The sequence below is a fragment of the Ixodes scapularis genome, unplaced genomic scaffold (genome assembly GCF_016920785.2).
Source record: "Ixodes scapularis isolate PalLabHiFi unplaced genomic scaffold, ASM1692078v2 PGA_scaffold5__190_contigs__length_132052651, whole genome shotgun sequence".
In the NCBI taxonomy this organism is placed as follows: domain Eukaryota; kingdom Metazoa; phylum Arthropoda; class Arachnida; order Ixodida; family Ixodidae; genus Ixodes; species Ixodes scapularis.
In genome coordinates, this window is record NW_024609880.1 from 63,312,103 (window position 1) to 63,332,475 (window position 20,373).

General features: G+C 44.3%; 1 protein-coding gene across 10 annotated transcripts in view; it reads left to right on the forward strand.

The window, feature by feature from the left end:
* LOC120840895 (fragile X mental retardation syndrome-related protein 1) overlaps nucleotides 1-20,373 on the forward strand; it is a 47,353-nt gene that overhangs the window by 12,526 nt on the left and 14,454 nt on the right. For 2 of the 10 annotated variants that reach the window (XM_042294123.1, XM_042294126.1), the window contains exons 5-9: nucleotides 2,896-2,961; nucleotides 3,458-3,551; nucleotides 4,578-4,694; nucleotides 13,324-13,368; nucleotides 15,125-15,298. In XM_042294123.1, the coding sequence (XP_042150057.1) occupies nucleotides 2,896-2,961; nucleotides 3,458-3,551; nucleotides 4,578-4,694; nucleotides 13,324-13,368; nucleotides 15,125-15,298 (496 nt within the window). Of the gene's footprint in view, nucleotides 1-2,895; nucleotides 2,962-3,445; nucleotides 3,552-4,577; nucleotides 4,695-13,323; nucleotides 13,369-15,124; nucleotides 15,299-20,373 lie in introns of all 10 variants that reach the window. The other 8 variants (XM_042294122.1, XM_042294125.1, XM_042294129.1 and 5 more) reach the window with 5 other exon arrangements.

Consider the following 20,373-nt stretch of genomic DNA (forward strand, 5'->3'; position numbering starts at 1 on the left):
ATCCGTAATTCTCGCCAGCATTGTCCTTGCTGATTTCTGAGGTCATTTTGCTAATGCGGTGATGTGATAGCTGCACCATTTGTGCCAAAATGCTTACCCCGCTACATCTTGCAATATTTTACCAAATATGATGAATTTGTGCCAACATTGCTCCAAAACTTAATTTAACTTTAATTATACTGTAGATATAGTCGCTTAGGCCTTGCAACTTGACCAGATGGTACGTTAGAATTGTGAGAGTTTTCATGGTCGTATCAGATAACGTGCTATTCGATCTGACTTCGCATCAAACACTGACTGTACTCCGAAGTTCCATAATAATTCACATGTTCGTTTTCTGTTCTGCCCGCTTAGTTAGCTTTGTTGAGTGCGCTTCTCGCCGCACACTGGTGTACTGCAGTAAAGCAGCAACCGCGGAGTAGGCACAGCGATCTTGCGTATATTGCTTTGTCTCAGTGCTTTTTCATACTAAGGGGAAAGCATTCCTCCAGAGCAAGACATGACGATTTCTGAATAAAACTTTGACTTGTATATATGATAGACAACCTTAACGAGTTTGGTGAAATTGTTTTTAGGAAGACTTATTAATCGTTCGGAAGCCAATTTTTCTTGTGAAGTTCTACATATGAAATGTAATTGTTTTATAATCAGACAAGAGCTTTGTTTTTTTATTTGAATTAAGAACTGCAGTTTTTTTTTACAACGTCTAGAAAGGAAACATAAATTTAGGTGCTCAAAATTATTGTATTCTAACATATTTCAGTGGGATTTTGTACCTAAAATGACCATTAACCGCAGTTCATGCTTTCTTTTGATGGTCGTCATCTTGTTACCTTGTCCGGTGCTTCTCTACAGAACTAAGTGCTAGTTTTGTGTTCGAGGGAATCGCTAACAAAAGGTTGCACATAAGTGAGAATGCAAAGTAGACATTGCCCTCTAATTGGACAGGCCAATGCATGAATCTTAACGGAATATTTGCAGTGGTATGAATCAAAATTAACTGTGCACTTGTGCTCTTTTTGCCGCTCCGAAAATCGTTTCTTGGTTTCTCCAAGGCCTGTTCTAAGACCTTCTCCAAGACGACTTGAATCAGTCGCATCACTGATAATGTGACTGGTGAAATTTAAAAGATAGGGCAGTTCGGGTAGATGCTACGTCTGTGCGCAAGCAAACTCTGCATTCTGTGCCAGAGAGCATTGGGAGGGTTGACGTTGAACAAGTGCGTCTTTGACCTCCAGTTTCAAGAGGGGGCTCAGAGGCCAGATTCACGAAGAGCTTCTTAGTTTACGACAACTTAGCTAAGAAGTTTGTAAGTTAAGAACATCGTAAGAAGAGGAGAAATCGGTATTCACGAACGCGTTCTTAAGTGAGAGGAGGAAAGCGACGTTGTTGTACGGAAAAACTAAAACTTACCGATGCTGTTGCTATGGCGACGGCGTCTTCGGCAGCACGAACAATTAATCGGAGAGCTCGGCATTTGTTCGGAGCCGTTCGGAGCACGTGGATTTTTCATAACAAACACAGGCGGCCTTTTTGCCACCGCTGGTCTGGGGTTCGTATCCGTGCAGTGATATATCGACGCTAACACGATTTAAACTCGCCGGAATGCCGAGGCCGGGATGCGTAACCATCCCCATTGACTGCTACAAGCTCGATCGCTACCAAGTCAACACAACTGTCATCGTAGGTAAAAGACGGCCCGCAGTCGTTTGCAGAGCGACGTAGATGGGAACAAATTGCCGCGGCGTTTTTTGCAGCCTCGGAGATGCAGGAGCGAGCCGACGTTAAAAAAGATACGTTTGAACTATGACAGTGTAAGCAAGAGCCACGTAAATGCCTGTTCACACTACGGAACGGACGCGCGCGTTTGATCGAAGTGCTGGATTTGCGCTGTTGGACTGCGAATTGATAAGCGCTTCGGGACCGATCCTTTACAATTGCAACTCGATGCTGACGTGATACCCGGCGAAGAAAGGTTGAACCGGCATTGCGACCCACGAACTGTTACAGCGATCGACTGTGAGGTGCAGTCGTGTCAGAATAAAATGGAATACTAATAACAAAGTGTACATACCATGTTGCAAAGGTAATTCATACGGCGTTTATTTGAGCTTGATATCACACAAAACAGAGATAGAATCGATGAGAGCCCCTTTTCGACGACAGCGTTCGTCACCGTTGCTTTGGAAAACAAGGAGATGACAAGAGGAAGAGATTGACCTCTTAATCTAGAATTGAGGTCAGCGATCAAACTATAATACGGGAAGGGTTCACAAGGGTCGCGCGGGCATATTCCATTCAGCCTGCCAGCCGGTCGTGGGCAGACGGTCTTCGCCAAGGACCGTCAGATCATCGCTGCAACGAGTCGGAGTGCCTGCTAGGCCTATCTGCCGATCGGTCGGAGTCCATACTCGTGGCCCTTGGAGTTTTTCCCGGGTGTCTGTGGATCCAGCGTTCTTGTTCGTTCGTCGTGGTCTGTTTCAAGTACTTTTTACTTGTTTCTTGCTGCTTGAAGTCGGGACGCGTGAGAAGCGCACGTAGAAAAATAAAATCCGTTGGTTGTCGCGACCAACTGAGCGACGCTGTCGGCCATGCTAATTTGATTGTAAGAAGTGTGTAAGACAGCTTCGGAGCTGTCGTAGGATTTCGTCGTAACCTGCGCAAAACTTTTCGTGAATACGGATTTGTTCTTAAGTTTTGTCTTACGCACATTTTTGGCGTAAGATCGTTTCGTGAATCTGGCCTCAGTTCTTGTTGTCAACAAACCACATATTTCCTCCCTGCCGTGCGCTCAAAATTTAACAGCGATGCACTTGCTGCTGTCTGTTGACTGAACCTTTATGCAAAGGATTGCCAATGTGGCCTCATTCGCTTTTTGTTTTGTTTTCTCCGCAGTCCTCCTATCACTAAGAGCACCTTTACGAAGTTCGAGCTGGAAGTGCCAGAAGACCTTAGGGAATAGTAAGTACCTTAGGGCATGTTGGGGTTTATGAAAATTGGGGTTTTGGGGGATTACTATGCTTTCGTCTTTCAATCCTTGTTTTCATTTATTTCTGTTTTATTCCTCCAAATAGTGTTCCTTTTTTTTTTTTTTTTTATTGTTTATTTCTTTGTATGTGCCTATAGTCAGCAAAGACTTGGTTTTTGTGCACAGTTACGGAGAAATAGAGGAGATGGGTTTGGGGAGGGGGGGGTCAACACTTTTGTCTTCCGAGACTTAATTTATTTTTTTAAATAGTGTGTTCTGTTTTTTTTTTTTTTTACTTTTTTTTTTTTGTTTTGATTATTTGAATGTGCTTATAAGCGCCAAAGCCTCAGTGATAGTGAACCACAAGTACAAAAATAAAGTGTAAACAGTGTTTCTCGGGAGAACACACTGGTGGGGTCATCCCCTTTCCAAAGGAGAGGTGGGCGTGACCTGTGGCGTCTGGCCGCGTTTCTCCTGTTGTTGTGGCAGTTCGAAGGACGACTCCGCCCACAAGGAGTTCAAGAAGGCCATTGGTGCGGCCGTGGTGCGGTACATCACCTCCAAGAACTGCCTCATGGTCATTGTGAGTGTTCCTCTTGCAGTTGTTTTAGGCAGTTCCTCGGTGTGGGACATGTTGAACTGGAAAGGATAGACGTAAAACATTGGTGTTTCCCTAGCCATTTTGAAAGAATATTAGCAAGCCCCTACCTTGCCACCTAGCACGTATCTGCAACAAACTTACGTGACTTTTTTTTCTTTTTTTTTGTTCAAATTGTGAAACGACAGGTAAAGTTCTCTTGTAAGCTATGAGGCATTGCATTGCACTGGGTGGTGATGTTTTTGTTCCTAATAGCTAAGTCTAAATTACCTCTAAATGTAAAGGGTGCTCGGTACTTTGCAAACACCTCTTTGTCATTAGTGTTTCAAGCAAGGAAGGAAATCAAGGCACAGTCCTTTGTGTTAGCAGAAATGCGTGGTGTGGCACTGTTACCGAGCCTCCGCTGAATTTACATTGCCCGCGTAAAGTCGTTTTCAAAAACCAGGTTTCATACACGTCAAACAGACTATAGAGAGTATTCACTGGCGGCCATAGCTGTGTACGCGACTGCTGAGCGCGTGCTCACGGCATGCTTCGACAGGTCTTTCGCCACGTGCATTCTGCACCACCAAGATTGCCGGTCATAGCAGCCTATTAACGTGAGCTCATTCCGAGCATGCGCTCTAAACATTGCCCTCAAATATGGCGTCCAGTGAATACTCCCGATAGAGAAATGAAATAGCCTTCTTAAAGTGCATGTTAGCGTGAGCTCAGCCGAGTTATTTTTTAAACAGTGTTGGAAAGTTGTCCACAACCCAAATTTTATTAGTTATTTCTTTTTTTTTAATATTGCTGTTGGTGCGTAGTTATTCCCATTACTTTTACGTATATGCAACATATTCTCATTTTCATCTTCGTATAGCTTCTTGTGGACAAAAATAAAAAATGCACGTACAAAAAAGAGCGTAGCTACAATAATTTGGAGCTTGTGTATGTTCTTAGTTGCCCTGGCAAAGAGGTTTAGCAACGAGTGACGGCAGCATTCTTTTTTTATTATTTTTTTGGTTGCAGGCTCGCTCGGAGGCGGCCAAGAAGCGTGCCGAGATGATGAGCGAGATCTACTACCGCAACCTGAGGCAGAAGCTGATTCTGCTCAGCAAGACAGAGGAGGCTGCCAGGCAGCTGGAGGTAAGGAGACTCCGCCCCCGTCTGTTGCTCCTCGCTCGTCACTGTTTCCGAGTGATCGAGAATGGCGGAAAAACTCCTGCCCAAATCCGAAGCCTGACGACTGAAAACCTTTGCGAGCGGCACTGGCGCACGAGTTGAGTCGGAAGGTAGTTCGTTCGCAAGCCGACCGTGTACGGGGCACGCTTTAAAAAGACCGACAGTATGACATATACTTTAGGTCGTCTTACGAAGGGCAGCGCCAGTTTATTGCGTACCTATGATAGGGGCTTGAGGCTTACGGTACCTGGAATGCAGCTTCGACTCGTGCATTTGGCGTCGTACACCGCCGGGCCATCGAAAAAAGTCCCGAAGTTGCAAAAAATTTGGCTGGTCTTAGGCGTTTCGGCGCGAAAGACGCGTGAACGCGAGAGGCGCCGTCTTTGCAGTGCCCCAGCTCCCGGCTGCCAGAGCTTACTGGAACTGTCGAGCTGAAGAGCGACCTACAAAAGAACCGACGTCTGTCGTATCTAGCTCTGCCGGCGTGCTGCTGCCAGGATTGTGGTGGGCAACAGCATGACACAGAGGAAATCGAGGTACTAGAAACAAGGACGCGGTTAAAAAACCCACCGGTCGGAGTCACATTCTGTCCACCACGGGACTCGCCATGTTTGGGCAGGAGTTTTTCTCTTTTCTGACCTCGCATAGTGGTTGGCTTTGTGTGCGTGTGTGGCCTGTGCATCACCCGTCTGGCTTGTTTTGCTTCCCGGGGGAACTCGCTTGGCCTGACCCACCTAACCGTAATAACTGGAACCCTTCCGGGTGCGGGATGTTGGAAGCGTCACTTAACCGCCGCAGATGTTTTGTACGAGTGATTACTCAAATCCGAGCAAGTGGTCTTTCAAACGGGACCGATCGTTCTTGTGTGAACCACAGTAGATGTAGTCCGCACACCAAGATGATGTTGGACCAATTGATGCTGTCCTCCTTGTGGTTTCATAAAATCAGACGGCACTCTCAATACGTCATCTTCCTCACTTTTGAAAAAAAAATGGATACTAATCTTGCAAGGAAGACTGCTAGATTTGTTGGAAGGAATCGTCGTAGGCTGAGCCTCTATGCACTGACTTTTTCGATATTACGAATGCCAGCTTGGCTTGTAACACAGTGTGAAGCGGTTCTGCTTTGTGAGCTTCGAACACGTCTTCCCTAGGCTGGACGCTGTTGAGAAGAGTGGATAGGGCGTGGGGAATGGCATTTCCATTGACCTTCAAGCTTAGCTTTGAGGGTGGGTTCCACGTTACACTACTCTCTCCAAACAGTGCCTTTAAGGGGGGACATGGCCTGGGAGGGTCAACTTTTGAACCGTTCCCTTAAATTGATTCAAACTTTCAGGGTGAACTGAACCCCATTAGGATTGATGACATCTAAAGTTTCAGTCTTGTGGGCCAATTCGACAACACACAATGCTGAAAAAGCTCCAGAAAAAAGTGACTCCAGTAGGAAATGTATTTAAAAAATATAATAATTGCAACCCACGAAACGTTTGTTTTAATGTGAAGTAGAATACCTATAGTGCAAGTTAAGGTAAAAATTAATTGTAGAAAATGCAATTCTAGAGAAAAACAATAACATCCAAAATGTGCAAAGGATTTTACCAAAATTCTGTGTTTTAAAATATTCAGTTTTTGTCATGAAGAAGTTAACTTTTTCAGAATATGAGTTCCTTAGCCTGTTCCTCAGGAAATTTCAGTCCAGGACACCACTGAATGAAATCTTTACACTTTCAAAATATCAAATGATACATTTCCTCATATCACATTTCCTGCCAAAAAGTGGAACGGAGAAAAATGCATTTGAAGTTTCAACTTCAGGTTTCTTCCTTTTCTATGAGCCCGAGGCAGGCAAAATCACCTGGGACATTGTTAGCACCTTCCTCTTTAAGACTTTGTTGTTCCTTTGGCAATAGCTACCAGTCTGTGTCATTTATAGGCAAGCTAACTTTAGTAGCAGCATTCCTTGACGGATAAACTGGCAAGAACTAAGAGGCAAATCATACTAAGGAAGAGCAGCAAAGCAGAAATATGATCTGAAGTGGAAGGTCTGTGAAAGGCTGTTACTGAAGATGAAACAATATCACGTCATTGGGAAGGACCAATCGTAAACCCTGTTTCGGGTCTCAACCAATAAGGTTGCTCATATCAAATTTTCAGGATTTTTTCTGTTTGAATGTAAAGGGTTTTCCTGGCACTTGATACTTTTAAACTTTGAAAGCTTCAATGGGCGAAATCTAGAGTAAATGGCGCTTTCAATGAGGGTAAAATGTTCTGGCTATGTTAAACGAGTATGAAGCAGCACTAAAAAAAAAAGAACACACAAAACTTGCTCCCTGCTGACTCGGAGGGCTGCCGACAAGTCGAAAATAATTTATTGAGAGATAAATCCTGCATGTTTATAAATGAAATTTTCTGAAACCATTCTTTGAAAGTTAATAAACATAAACATATAATTTTTGAAAAAAACATTTTTTCTGAAATTTTGGAATTCCGAGGCCATGTCCCCCCTTAAAGAACATTGAGTCGCGCCAGTCTTTAGATCTTAAGTCATTCCACGCTTTGTTTTGAGGATCAGGCACTACTTTAGTTTTATGTCCACAGCAATATCGTCCATCATTCTCGATGTCAGATTCTTCTTTCATGGAATATTTTCTCGAGGCCACCCACTTGTTCCTTACGGCCTGATTGCGTCACATTGACTCCCTGGGTTTGCTAAACTTCCTTCATTTTGTTGCCATCCGGAACGCCTAGTGCTCATGTGTTCATTGGATCTAAGAAGAAACAGTGCACCTTGAATCTTCGTGTACAAGGCCGCGGTGATTCTTGATTTCTACTGTCGGCCCAACGGTGTTAAATACATCAATTGTCTCTTGTCTTGCGGTGTTCAGAAGGATGGTGGCTTTGTACTGCAGACTGAAAGGTCCTTTGGGTCCTGTGGCCAGTAAAAGGAGTTCCATTCTCTGCCTGACGTTCCTGCGATTTGCGACAGCATGCTCCCTCATTTTGAATGGTTCTGGCTGCAGAAGATGGTTTATGATGCAAGGGGATGATTTTTCCACTTCTGACACCATGCATCATTCTCGTTTAGACGAAAGTAAATTACTAGTTTGCACGCCAAAAGTGTCCTTTTTTTTTTAATTTTTAACTAGAACACATAAGAACACTTGTATCAAAAGTTGAATGGCAGAACACTATTTTTAGGACGGGTTCCAAGCTATTTTTAGTGTCAAGAAGCCGCTTTCTATAGCTGTAAGAAAACTCAAAATTTCAACAATTCGTTTACTTTGTTTATGGAGGCCTCTTAGGTCAGTGGCCTCGTGTTTAAATCTGGTTATAGAAACTGCAAAATCTGTGGCTTTCGTATGTCACAGAGTTCAGTATATACAACTACATGTCCATTTATGGTTGTCCACCAATGTACCAAACATACTGAAGACAGCTGCTAGTGCTGGTATACTGGCCTATGACCTGCAAAAAAGGTTTGCAACAGCTCCTGTCTTGTGCACTGTACATTGTGAATACCACAACTCAATGCTTGATCAGAGTTCTCTTTTGCCCAGCCTCACATGTTTCTCCTTGCGGTTTCTTTTTTGTCATTTCCTAATCTCCCTCCTCATACCATTGCTGCAAATATGCTGAAAACCTATTTTTTAATGTTATTAAGTTTCCTGGAACAATGCAAACTGCTCTAGGGAGATTAAATAAAAAAAAAATAATTTGACAGTGCCTTTGTCTCTCAAGTTTTATAATGCATGGAATGCGGCAGTTGAGGAGCAATTGTTCACATTTGTTTAGAAGATGTCATGCAGTCGTTTCGGGGCACGAACAAGACAATGTTGTTTAATCATTTCCCCTCCAATTTTAGCGGGAAATGGGTGTCCCCTGATGTAAGGTCACGTGACCCGATATCAGTTTTCCTGCTAAATTTACTGTGGAAGCTGATGTCACTGTGCTTGACACTGTGACATTGCATCGCCTGACCATGTTGCATAACGTCAGGTTACGTGCCATCATTTCTGTCAAATGTAGCAAACAGATAACACCGTAGCATCATGTGACCAGTCGCATCATGTTGGGTCACATCAAATCACGAAAAAGTGCATTTTTCAAATTTAAGGTTTTCGGTTTTAGAAATTAATTATTTACACCCTCAAGGGGGGACACTGTCCAAAAAAGTGAATGTTTGACGCACTGGTCCGATTTAAATGACATTTACAGGGCTTGTTTCTGTTTATGCTAAGAACATTGCTGCCAAATTTTGTTAACCTGGGTGAAGTGCAAAAAAAAAAATTGCAAATGTTCAAAGACGTAATTGGTCCTGTCTTCGTCGGAAAACTATCGTTTTGAAATTACTTATAAATTTGTCATTTTCATATGTTATATTATTAGGGACAGTTCAGAGCAGATAGCTATGCAACTATATTTCTATATTATACCATCTTTCGTAATAAAAAAGTGACATAAACACAAATACTGTTTAGATTTCCATCCTTTGTCTAAAATTTTAGTTTTTGAGCATGAAAAATAACAAAACAAATACAAGCTCATAGCTATTTTCCCCTTAAAATTTCAACCCATAAAAACTCATAAAATTAATTCAAGTTATGTAATAACCAAACGATAGTTTTCCTAAAGTGAAATTTAAAAACTATATTTTGAATGGGACAGATATGCATCACATACTTTGAGGTAATAACTCTTCCTGAAATATTTACATTTGAGTTATATAAAAACTAGATAGCCCGGAGTCCCACATACCCCACTTTATATTCAAGCAGTCAAAATGGTGCTTAATAGCTTCATTTGCATATCATAGATTTCTTAACGAAGAGTGACGCATCTTCTAATGCAGGTATATTAAATTGTCCTAGAGAGCAAAAGTTTGCACAATACATATACATCTGATGTTAAATCTCTGCAAATTTCATTCTGATCACTTGAGTAGTTCAGAAGTTAAATCTCTAATCAGTGTCCCCCCTGATGGGAAAGCGCACAACCTGATGGACAAAGTTTTGAGATTAGGGGGTTCGTCAATAAGTGTTTCATGCTTTAAAAAAACGTTCTGTTATGCGAAGCCTGCAGAGTGCATGGTTTTCCACTTACTAAATACATTTGTCTGAAGGTCTCCATACTCTTTCGGTATGTGCCAAGTGGCATTTACTCGTCATTTGTCTTAATATTTTTTTGTAATTAAATTTGGTTAGTAGCAGTTTGCATTCAAAATTTGCATTGCTCGTCCTTCAAACATCCTTGAAATAGTCGCAGTTCTTGGGGGGGGGCGTTTTTGAGTAGCGGTAGGCTTCACACAGGCTTTGGAGTGTAACGTTTGTTTTTGAGGCCTTGTCTAGCGTGATTTCAACAGCATACTTCTCACTTTATTGCACTTAAGAGAGGGGGGGAAAAAAGGAAGCATGGAGGTTGTGCGAGTTCTGTGGAAAGATGGGAGCCCATACAGACAAGTGTACCTGCAGGGCTGACCTTCCATACCCCTAAAATAATAAATGAAAAAATTCAGGAAACATTCGGTTCAATTGAACCAGGAAACAACTCCTGTAATATCCAGAGAGATAGCCCACCTAAAATGGAGAGCAAATTGAGCGAAAATAAGGTGTGGACTAACTTTGAGAGTGCAGTCGAGGAAAGTTTAAAAAATTGTATTTTTAGATAATGTATCCCTGCCAAACTTGTTGCATTTACGCCAAGTTCATCATTGATCCAAACTTTACGATTAACTAGGGGTGAACTATCTTTTGGTGTTTGAAAAAAAAAGATGGGGGTGGGCTGTCATTCGAGGGTATGTTATGGTGAACAGATCTTGCCACACCACTTTGGAGATCTCGAACGTCCGCTCAGCAAGACGTGATCGATCACTTCCCGTATGGCAATATGAATACGTTTGTACTCTGTACTGTCGTTTGCACGGGCCCAAAGGTTCTTTTACCTACAGAAACGGGGAAATGTGGCTGACTCGACCGTTGTTTGACATTCGGAATCCCAAGCCTCCTTGGCTTTAAACTTGCGGGCAGCGTTTAAAAGACTAGACACTGGGAAGAAAAACCACTCGAGTCTTGCACACTTGCTGGCCCGCATAATGTAGCATATCTTTTTTTTTTCTACTTTGCAAAGTAGATTTTTGCAAGATGTGTGCTCGGCGTCTACCTTTCGGTGCCACGCTGCAAGGGCTAGCATACATTCCGCACTTCTTCACCCATGGAGGTAGGAAGGTTCTGGAGGCAACATGATGCCACCGGAGGTGAAGCCAGAAGTGTGAAGGGGCACGCTCCCAACAACGACCGAGACCACAGCTGGCTTGGTCACCCTCGGGCGCCGGGCTCCCATAGGTGACCGAAACAGCTGTGGTTTTTGGTCATTGTTGAGGGCGTGTCCCTACACACTTCTGGCTTAGCCTCTGGTGGCGTCATGCCCCTACATCCATGGTTTCAACACTGTTGAGGCTACTTGTGTGCACGTGTGGCTTCGTTGGGCTCCTCCTTTGCACGAGAGCGCATTTAAGTTACACGCACGACCAAGCCACGTGCTCTTGCTACAGTGCGGAGCTGCGGCAGTGCAGAGACCACGCTAGCCCGGACAACATGATGGCACGAAAAAGTTGACGCCGAGTATAGAGTTGATATAAATGTTTCTGCCTCACGAAATGGGTTGACTGTTTGTTCCTAATGCAGGTTTGTAGGGTTGTGCGAATATTTGGAATTTCAAATAGTAGTTTCGAACAATACACTATTCGATATTCGCTTCGAGAAGAAGTGTACTATTTGTGTTTTTCGAAGTGTTGATTGCGTCGGGTTAGCCCCGTTGAGTATGCTTCTTAGCGAGCACTCGAGCACTGCGGAGAAGCAATACCCGCGAAAGCGAGCTCCGCGGGTGTTGCTTCTCTGCATTACATCGGTGCTCGGTAAGAAGCACACTCAACAAGGTAACCTGCCGTGATAAACACTTGGAAAAGTATGAATATCGCCATTGCGTGCTTGGATGAAAAGCATAAATTCAAAGCAGGATGGTGCACGCGTGCCGTCTGCACTTTAAAATAAATGGAAACTTTGTGAGTGTCTATATCTACATTGCCAGTAAAAGTTTCAAAATTAAACTTACTGTTATGCAAGACTATACTATGTTGGGCAGAGATGTCCTTGGAACCTGCGTTCCTTATGCACGATTCCTTCTCTCTTAACTCGAGATTAAAGAAAAAAATATTTTATATAGCAAGATTTGTAAATTCACTCAACTGGGTATAGTTGGCCATCTCTATAGGATTCACTTTATGTCAAATCAGTCATTTACTGGCCATCCTAAGACATCATACCTTCTTTGTTCACAGTTCATAAATATAGATAGATTAAACTTAGCTTGTAAATGAACAAATGGAACAACCTTCACAAGTTTAGCTGGGTTTTCATCTAAGCATTACGCAATGGTAGTGAAAGGTGTGGAAAAACTATTCGATATTCGATTCAAAAATATTCGGCCAAAACCACTATTCGCTTCGAATTCGCTTCGAACTCAAAATCCACTATTCGCACAAGACTACAGGTTTGTTGTAGTATGGGGCTGTACTGACTGTTGGAAGTGAATTTGCAGTCTGTGATATTCACTTGTGGTTGTGTTCGACCGTTTTTCCCCATCTCGCCACATTTTATGGCTCTGCCACCGCCGCCGCGCGAGTGTTTGGGGGAGACACTCAGGGTGTTTACCAATGTAGAAAACCTGGAATTGTCAGGAAATTTCAGAGCATCTGGAAAACTTGGGGAATTGTTAGGGAAATGTCAGAAAATCGGTTAAGCCAAGAAAATGACAGATGAGGGCGGCGCAATGGCTCGCATCAAAGTGGGAAGGTGTTGCACTTGGTGGGGAGGATGGCCTTCGTGCTGAGTGACACTTGCCCAAGACATCACTATAGTCTGTCAAAGGTTAACCAACCACCGAATTCACAAACCTCACTCCATTTGAGGGGCTCCTCCACTTGAGGGGCGTGAGGGCCGGCGCTGGCCAATTGCGACGACGGATCCACCGTCACGATTGGCCAGTGCCAATCGCCTTCCTTTAGGAAGTGGAGGGGCCCCTCAATTGAAGTGAGGTTTGTGAATTCGGCAGTAAGAGTTTAGAGGAAGCTCCTCCCACCTTCTTCCACTTCAGCAGGGTGAATGCTGAAGAGGAAGTCACCTCCTCTCCAGCGTTCGAGAGGTGGGAGGAGCTTCCCCTGAACTCCTGACCTGCCACTGACCATAGCTTCCGACGCATCATTTCGTTAAGCTCCACCCAGTTCCGCCATCCCCACACCTCTTCAGCACCTAACCCCTTGTAACAGGCTATAGGTAGCAAAAGCCACGAGCCGATTCGCTGGATTAAACGGGAACAGCCCAAACAGCCGCTGCAACCCCATTCTCTGCAATTCCTTATTTTGCGATGGATGGGAATATTAATTAAAATGTTCAGGGAGAGCCTGAAAAAGTTTAAAGGAGTAATTTGGTTGACACCCTGAAACGTCTTTGAGAGAGTGTTATCCCTCTTTTTGAGTCCTCCTTTCTCTCTCCCACCCTCGTCCCAACCTTGTCTGGTTTGCTTATGAATTTCCCTTGCAGAATCGTAAGTCTTCTCAAAGAGGGGACCCGAATTCGAAACAAAAGGTGTGTTTTCAGCTAACCCCATTCCTTGACACTTCTCTGTGTTGTGCTCTGTGCGTGCATGGCATGTGTTCAATCCCCCATAACTTCTGGCACAGCCCACACTTGCTATCAGTGTGTGTAGTATTGCACTCTTTCTATTTTCATATATTTTTTTTTGTATGGTGCCTTACTACTTTGGTATCATTTGCTTTGCTGGAAGTCAATAACATTATTTCATACAAAGGGATTTCTCGTTTTGTCTTCAAAAAAGTAAAAATGTTATTCCCAGCTTGCTCTGCTTACTAGTTCTTGTACTCCTACTAAAAATTCTGCAATATTTTTTCTAATTAGTCATATTTTTCCACGGATTATGCGAGCTTGCGATTGGCTTCTACATACTCTGCGGGGAATCAAACTTGCACGCCCATTTTCTCACGACTTTCACATAATGACGAAGGTAGCCAGCACGTCTGTGAACTTTCACACAGAGCATGTGGGAGTGGATCGTGCGGGGATGAGTAGGTAACTAGCACATCTGAAACAGCAACCTGCACAGGGTTATATGTACTGCACAGCATTTGTGTGTTCATTAACCCGGGGTAAGTCACTGTTTTCAGTGTGAGTGTTACCTGCACGTCCTTGTTCACCGGCCTCCTTCCGTAATTCTTGGCGATTGGCTCTCTTGCAAAGAAAAAACATGAGGCTGTCTTCACAAGCAGGTGTACACTCTGTGCGGGAATATGTGGTATTTGACAGTTTTGTTTCCAAAAGCTTGCACACTCTGGGAAAATGAGACATTGTTTGGCAGGCATAAACGAATGTATGTACAACTGTTGGCTAACTTGAATTGTGCTAACTGCTGCGTGCACTTTTTTTTGTTGTCTGTTTGCTTAGCATTCTTCGTGCTCCGTACTGTCCCGCTTTTCTCTTGCGTGTTGTGTCGTTGGTATGTTAGTTGAGAGAAATGCGAGAATCGCACGGTTAACTTTTTGTTTGCTTCTGCCTCGGGGGTGGGGGGGGGGTGGGGAGCTGTTTATCTATTGCACAATGAAGAGCAATGTGACAATGCTACGAGTGTATTTGTTCTAAAAAAAAAATGTCTTACATGTTTTGTGCTGCCTTCTGGGGTGGGTGTTAGTGGATGCCGAGACGTGCTGTAAAAAAATACTTAGGAACTGGCAGGATGGGTCGGAGTGAAGATAAGGTTTAAGCACATTGGTTCATTGTTTGCGGTAGCAATCTAAGAATTGAAAACTACAGAGCGGCACTGTTTCAACGTAGCCATACGTTAAGCGGGGGCTTCTAATGGCCACGTTTCTTTGAGGCTTCTTTCTACACATGACCATTGAGAGCAAAACTTTGGACGTAGTTACACTGTAGTTAGTTGGGTTTTGTCCCAGAAAGTGGCAGAACTGGTATTACCAACAGAAATAAGTTGGAAGCATCTAAAATGTTTTTCATCGTGGGAAAAGTTTGAGAATTGGAGCCGTTGTATGCTCTGTTTTAGCGCAACCTGGCAAAGAGCGAATGCTGCAGCCCTCTTGAGCCAAACAGGGTGACGGGGCAAGAAGCACAACACCTCGTTTCAGGAGAATATGCTGTCGTGTGCCCCTTCTGGTTGGCTCGCCAGGGTCGTAGCTTTGCACTGGTCCAGTTATCTCTAACATAAACGTAGTAAGAGTCGGATATGAAGTTGCAGTGTCGGGCAAGATGCGCCTGCGCACACTGACGTAGCTCTTGTGTCCTCTCCCCTCGTGCGTCTGTGCCCGACTGACAGAGCACGCGGCTGCACTCGAGCTCCGGCTTTGTGGAGGAGTTCAGCGTACGAGAGGACCTGATGGGGCTGGCCATTGGGGCCCACGGGGCCAACATCCAGAATGCCCGAAAGCTGGACGGGGTAACGGGCATCGAGCTGGCCGAGTCCTCCTGCACCTTCAAGATCTTTGGAGAGGTGGGTGGGCAGCACCTCGTGACTTGCTAGCGCCGACTGCATTCACCGTTAAGCTCACGGGTCCGTTTGCCACTCTGCGCCGTAGTGTGCGAAGGAAGTGTGATCACACAGCACAAAACTGACGGCTGATCCAACGAGCATGTGGCTTCCACCGTCCTGTCACATCATTAGTGAATGGAGTATAGGAAGCGAGCGAGCTGGCCGTGTCGCGGCGATCCCCTATTGTTCACCGCCACCTAGCGGTAGCTGGCAGAAAATCATCAGGACGCACTGGGGAGTGGGCAGCGTCTCTGTCTTTAATCGCGCAGCAAATGCAATGCGAGCCGCCCTGGCCGTCCGCTTCACACAGCCTATCCAACACGTGCTTTAGTGGCGCCCTTTCGAGCCGTCGACACGGAGTGCGGCAGCCGTGAGCGCTCGATGAGCTCACTACTCTTCCTCTAGTTCACGGCCACTCAAGCCAGGACCTACGACGTCATGAAGGAGGTTATTTTTTGCTTGTTTTTGTAATTCTAATGTGCCTATAACTTTTAAAATAATGTGAAATTTGAGAAAAGAAAAATTTCTTTAAGTTACTACGTTCAGTGCGCTCAGGTTCGGTGCAAACTAAAAACGAGTCAAAACGTTGTTGCAGGGCCCCTTTAAAAAGCCCCTGAAAAGAAAAATTTTTTTTTTTAAGCAGTCTGGTTGGGACTTGCCTCTCAAAAAATAAGTTTTACACGAAAAAAAACCTTTTTTAGGAGCATTACTGACGGCGCGAGACAATGCGATTTAGCTGGCAGTCACCTCCTTTCCACTTGTTTTCTTTCTTGGCATTCCGGGCACGTGGAGGAGAGGTGGATCGGCTCCGATTTCACGACTGAGGTGGTCATTCCGGAATGACCCTCTTTCGTGCAAGCTGAGCTTCCCTCTATGGCACTTGGGACACAGTAGAGCATCGATCAGTCCTTGCACGGCCGACACATTGATTAGGCAATAACCATCCAGAGGCTCTTCAATGGGAGCATGGCCTCCGAGATCCCGAAGCGTGCGAACGCTTCTCCGGCCTGTCCATTGTCCGGAGAGGGCATAATCGGAAAAAGAGAAGGAGGCGGCGTCTCTCCGCGGGGAGGCGCTCTCAACCCAGTCATCGACAGCGTGGCGCAAGGGAGAAGAGTCCAAGAAAAAGTCTTGTTTCGTCCAGTTACTGAAACTTCTAATTACAGACTTTTGTGTATTATGGTAGAACGGTGAACAGCTGTTGTGGGGAAGTAGATAGACAAGTTCTAAAGCTTTTTTAATTTGTGATATTCATCTGGACATGTGACGGCTAGTGCTACAAGCGCGCCTTTTGATATATTTGACTGCAATCTGTAGAGCGTATAAAACTAAAAAAAAAAAAAGAAATTCTCTGCACGTAAAAACAATTTAGATTTCTCTAAATAAAAATAATCATGCTGCACTTTCTTTTCTTTTTTGGGACGTTGTTTGACATGGTTTTTTGAGCCTGAGCATGAAGTTGGGTACTATATAGTTAGGGTTCGGATTTTTTGGTTTCTGTTTTTTTTTAATTCGGCATACTTTCTTCGGTGTTTATTTTAAAACTAAATTTTCGTGGGTTTTTTTTGCGTATATTCATGTTCACAAAAGTTTATCGTCTTTTTTCGGTGAATATAAAATAAACACCAATGGACACCAGATCAGATTATCCTTGCAGCTCTGATATCTGTGATCACTCCAAGAATAACGGCACAGATACAGTGTAGACCGCATATAACGTATGTCGCGGGAGTCGCGAAAATCCGCACTATAAGCGGTATTGCGCTATAACCAAAATATCAATTTTTCAGGCCAAAATACATGCCGTGAGACAACTTACCTTTGTAAAAGAATTTATTTTAGGTTAGATGAAAAATAAAGCTCAGTTTGAGGAAAGTCTTTATTTCACCAGACTAGTACACTTCTCTCTTAAGTGTGTCACATTTTGAAAGAAATTAGCGACTTTTGCCTGGCGCAGCCTTTTAACGGCGTCGCGGGTTGCGGACGGACGTTGCGAGCATTCAGGATTGCTAACCCTAACCACTTTTCTCCGGTGATGAAAGTGCGTGAAAATTCAAATTCTTTATACGGTACGCGCCAGTAATACCTTCAACTTGAGCTCAGGCGTGAAATTCTCCAAATAAGAAATTCAGGCGATGTTCGAAAACAGAAATGCTTAGAAATCACCACTGTAGTCGAAGTAAACAAACACGACGACACGGGCGCTTCTGCCGTCTTGAGAGTGCCGCCACGACATCGCCGCACGAGTAGGTGGATCTTTTCTTCTAGTACGTGCTGGGTTATCATAGCGACACACAAGGAAAATTTAGTCAAGGATAGCGCTTTTACGCGAAACGATGGGCTTCCACCTTGCCGTCTACGTCGACGATCACAACCGACACCATGTTTGCGGATAGAAGAAGCCGGCCCGCGACCGGCGTGTAACGCGCTCTCTGCGCGCGAACACTTCACCTCGACCTGCGATTGGTCTGTCGTTGCGGTTGTTTCCTACGCAGCGGAGGGACGCACGCACGTGAAACGACACGTGCATGCGTCCCTCCGTCGTTATGGCAACTGAAGCCTCTCTCTTCGCTTCTCCCCAGTTCAAGCAACCTCCTTGTCATCCTTGCCCCCGCGAGTGCCGCTTGCGGCTAGCGTCGTTATCTAGTGTCGCACAGGGAAGCGTGCTCGCTGCGCCGGTCGGTCGGCGCAGTCGGCGGGCTGTTCCAGAAACCGCACTATAACCGGTATTTTTCTTCGCACGCCTGCATTTTAAGCGGTATGTAAATACATGGAGTTCTATGGGAGGTGAACCGGTGGTTTTAAAAAGTTGCGTTATACCCGGTCCTGCACTATAAGCGGTTACGTTGTAAGTGGTCTATACTGTACATTGAAAAAGAAATGGACACTTTATTTGGCAAATGTGTACAACTGTAAAATTAACAAGAAAGAAAAAAAAACATAAGTACAAACAAGCCAGATATGAAGCCTATGCCCAAAATCATGGAAGTTCATCTTCCATGTTCTTATTATAGTACACACACACATGTACTTTCCCAGGTTCTCCTCGTTGATCCGCACTGTTTCTTTCCTGTTAATATGACCCTGAGCTTCGAGAATGCCCTCTCAACGCTAACAACTGGACACTGGCAGGCTGAGGAGATGAAGCGCTGCCTGATCCAAAATCGCCCAATCAACCAATTGTGACCGCCAAAAGAGACGGTGCAACGTTTTGAAGCACCACACAACATGCAGAGCTTGCATCAAGTCAGTCTCCCTTACAAAAAGTTTGAAAACAGGCTCATACATGGCGAAGTCATGGGGCACTTTGGACTTTACGTTCCGATCGATGATGCGCACATTAAACCAAAACGTCGTGATGGCACCCGTGTATCCCGTACATTCGGACAGACACGTTTCGATAGACACTGTCGTTACATTTTTTCACCACAGCTCTGCGGTACGACTGGAAGGTCAGAGTGACCTTTTCCGGTTGAAACTGAATTTTAGAAAATGGATTTGGCGTACTTTTATCGGTTTAAATCGAAAATGCCGAACCTAAAAACTGACCTTTTTTCGGTTAAAACCGAATTTCCGAAAATGGATTCGGCATACTTTTATCGGTTTAAACCGAAAAGCCCAAACCCTATATATATTGCCGTCCAAGTTGTCCTTTTAATATTTTTAATATTGCGCAATTTTTGTGGGTCATATTGCGGTGTTGGCTTCTACTAGAAGTGCCTTTAAGTCGGGGTCGCTGCTTATTCATTATACAAAAGAGAGTCCGCAGATATCCGTCACCACAATATCCGTGGTTCAAATGCCGCATGCCAAGTGTCTCCTTGAACTCGTTGCCGTGCAGCATTTGAAAATGGCAAAAGATGGCGACAGCTGCACTGCTTCATATATGTGCGTCTTATACACAGACGCATCTTATGTACTAATGTTTACTTAGAAACTTGCAACGGGGGAGGGGGGGGGGGGGGGGGGGGTCTTGGACAATGATGCGTCTTGTACACCAGTAAATATTATATTTGTCCGTCAATGCTGCAACTACCACTTTGCTTCACTAGAGAGATCAAATGAAAATCATGTTATCCCAAATGTACCGCATCATTTGTCATTTGTGCAATGGACTGCATAATTTTTGCATCCATTTCTGGTCGATCTTCTGTTCTTGAGGGCAGAAAATATTGAAGAGAACCCCACTCACAAAGGCTGACAAACACAGTGACCATGTCGCCTACTCCTCACCTCGCCGTAACCGCTGGTAATACTACACTTCGATGGTAACCGCACAGCGTCCATTTGCAATCCATGGCCCCGTCGCCTTCTTACGCGTGCGCACACGCTTGCCGAATCTCAAATTCGGCAGATTTGGTCCATCCCTACTAATAACCTAGAAGCAGTACAAGATCGCAGTGCGTATTTCATTGTCTCTAACTACAATCGTTTATCAAGCGTGTCATTGATGAAAACTAACTCAGTATCACGACTAGCTCTATTTCACAAAATTTGATGATAATTGGTAGCTAAAAAGTGAGCCTCTTTCTTAGCCGTCATACTTCTCTCGTACGGGTCATTGCCATAAAGTAGATGTCCCTTATTGTCATATTAACGTGTTTTTTCATTCATTCGTGCCTTAGACCAGCTCTGAATGGAACCCCCACCTGCCCACCTTGGTTGCCTTAGTCATTAACACATCAGTTCTCAAGCTCGCCATTGAAGATTTTTTTTTTTTTCTCCTTGTTACCTACATTGGTCGTTCCTTTGTTGTATTTTGCCAATTTCACATATTTTTGTCTGCTCTCTGCTCCTTTCTGTTCTGTGATGCTCTCTGGGCCAAAGGAATAAAATAAATAAATATTGTTTACGGTCGTTAGGCTTACTTACTGCTCTACTTCATCAATGCCATGACCGGGAGGTGTCTCTTGGCTAATCATCGATAGGAATAGGGCTTCCTCGAGGTTCGGAAGTTTGAAAACTGCTGCTGCAGTGAGCGAACCACGGATCTCGTGCTTCTGGCGTAGCCTGCTTGTGCAACGATTTCGGCGAAA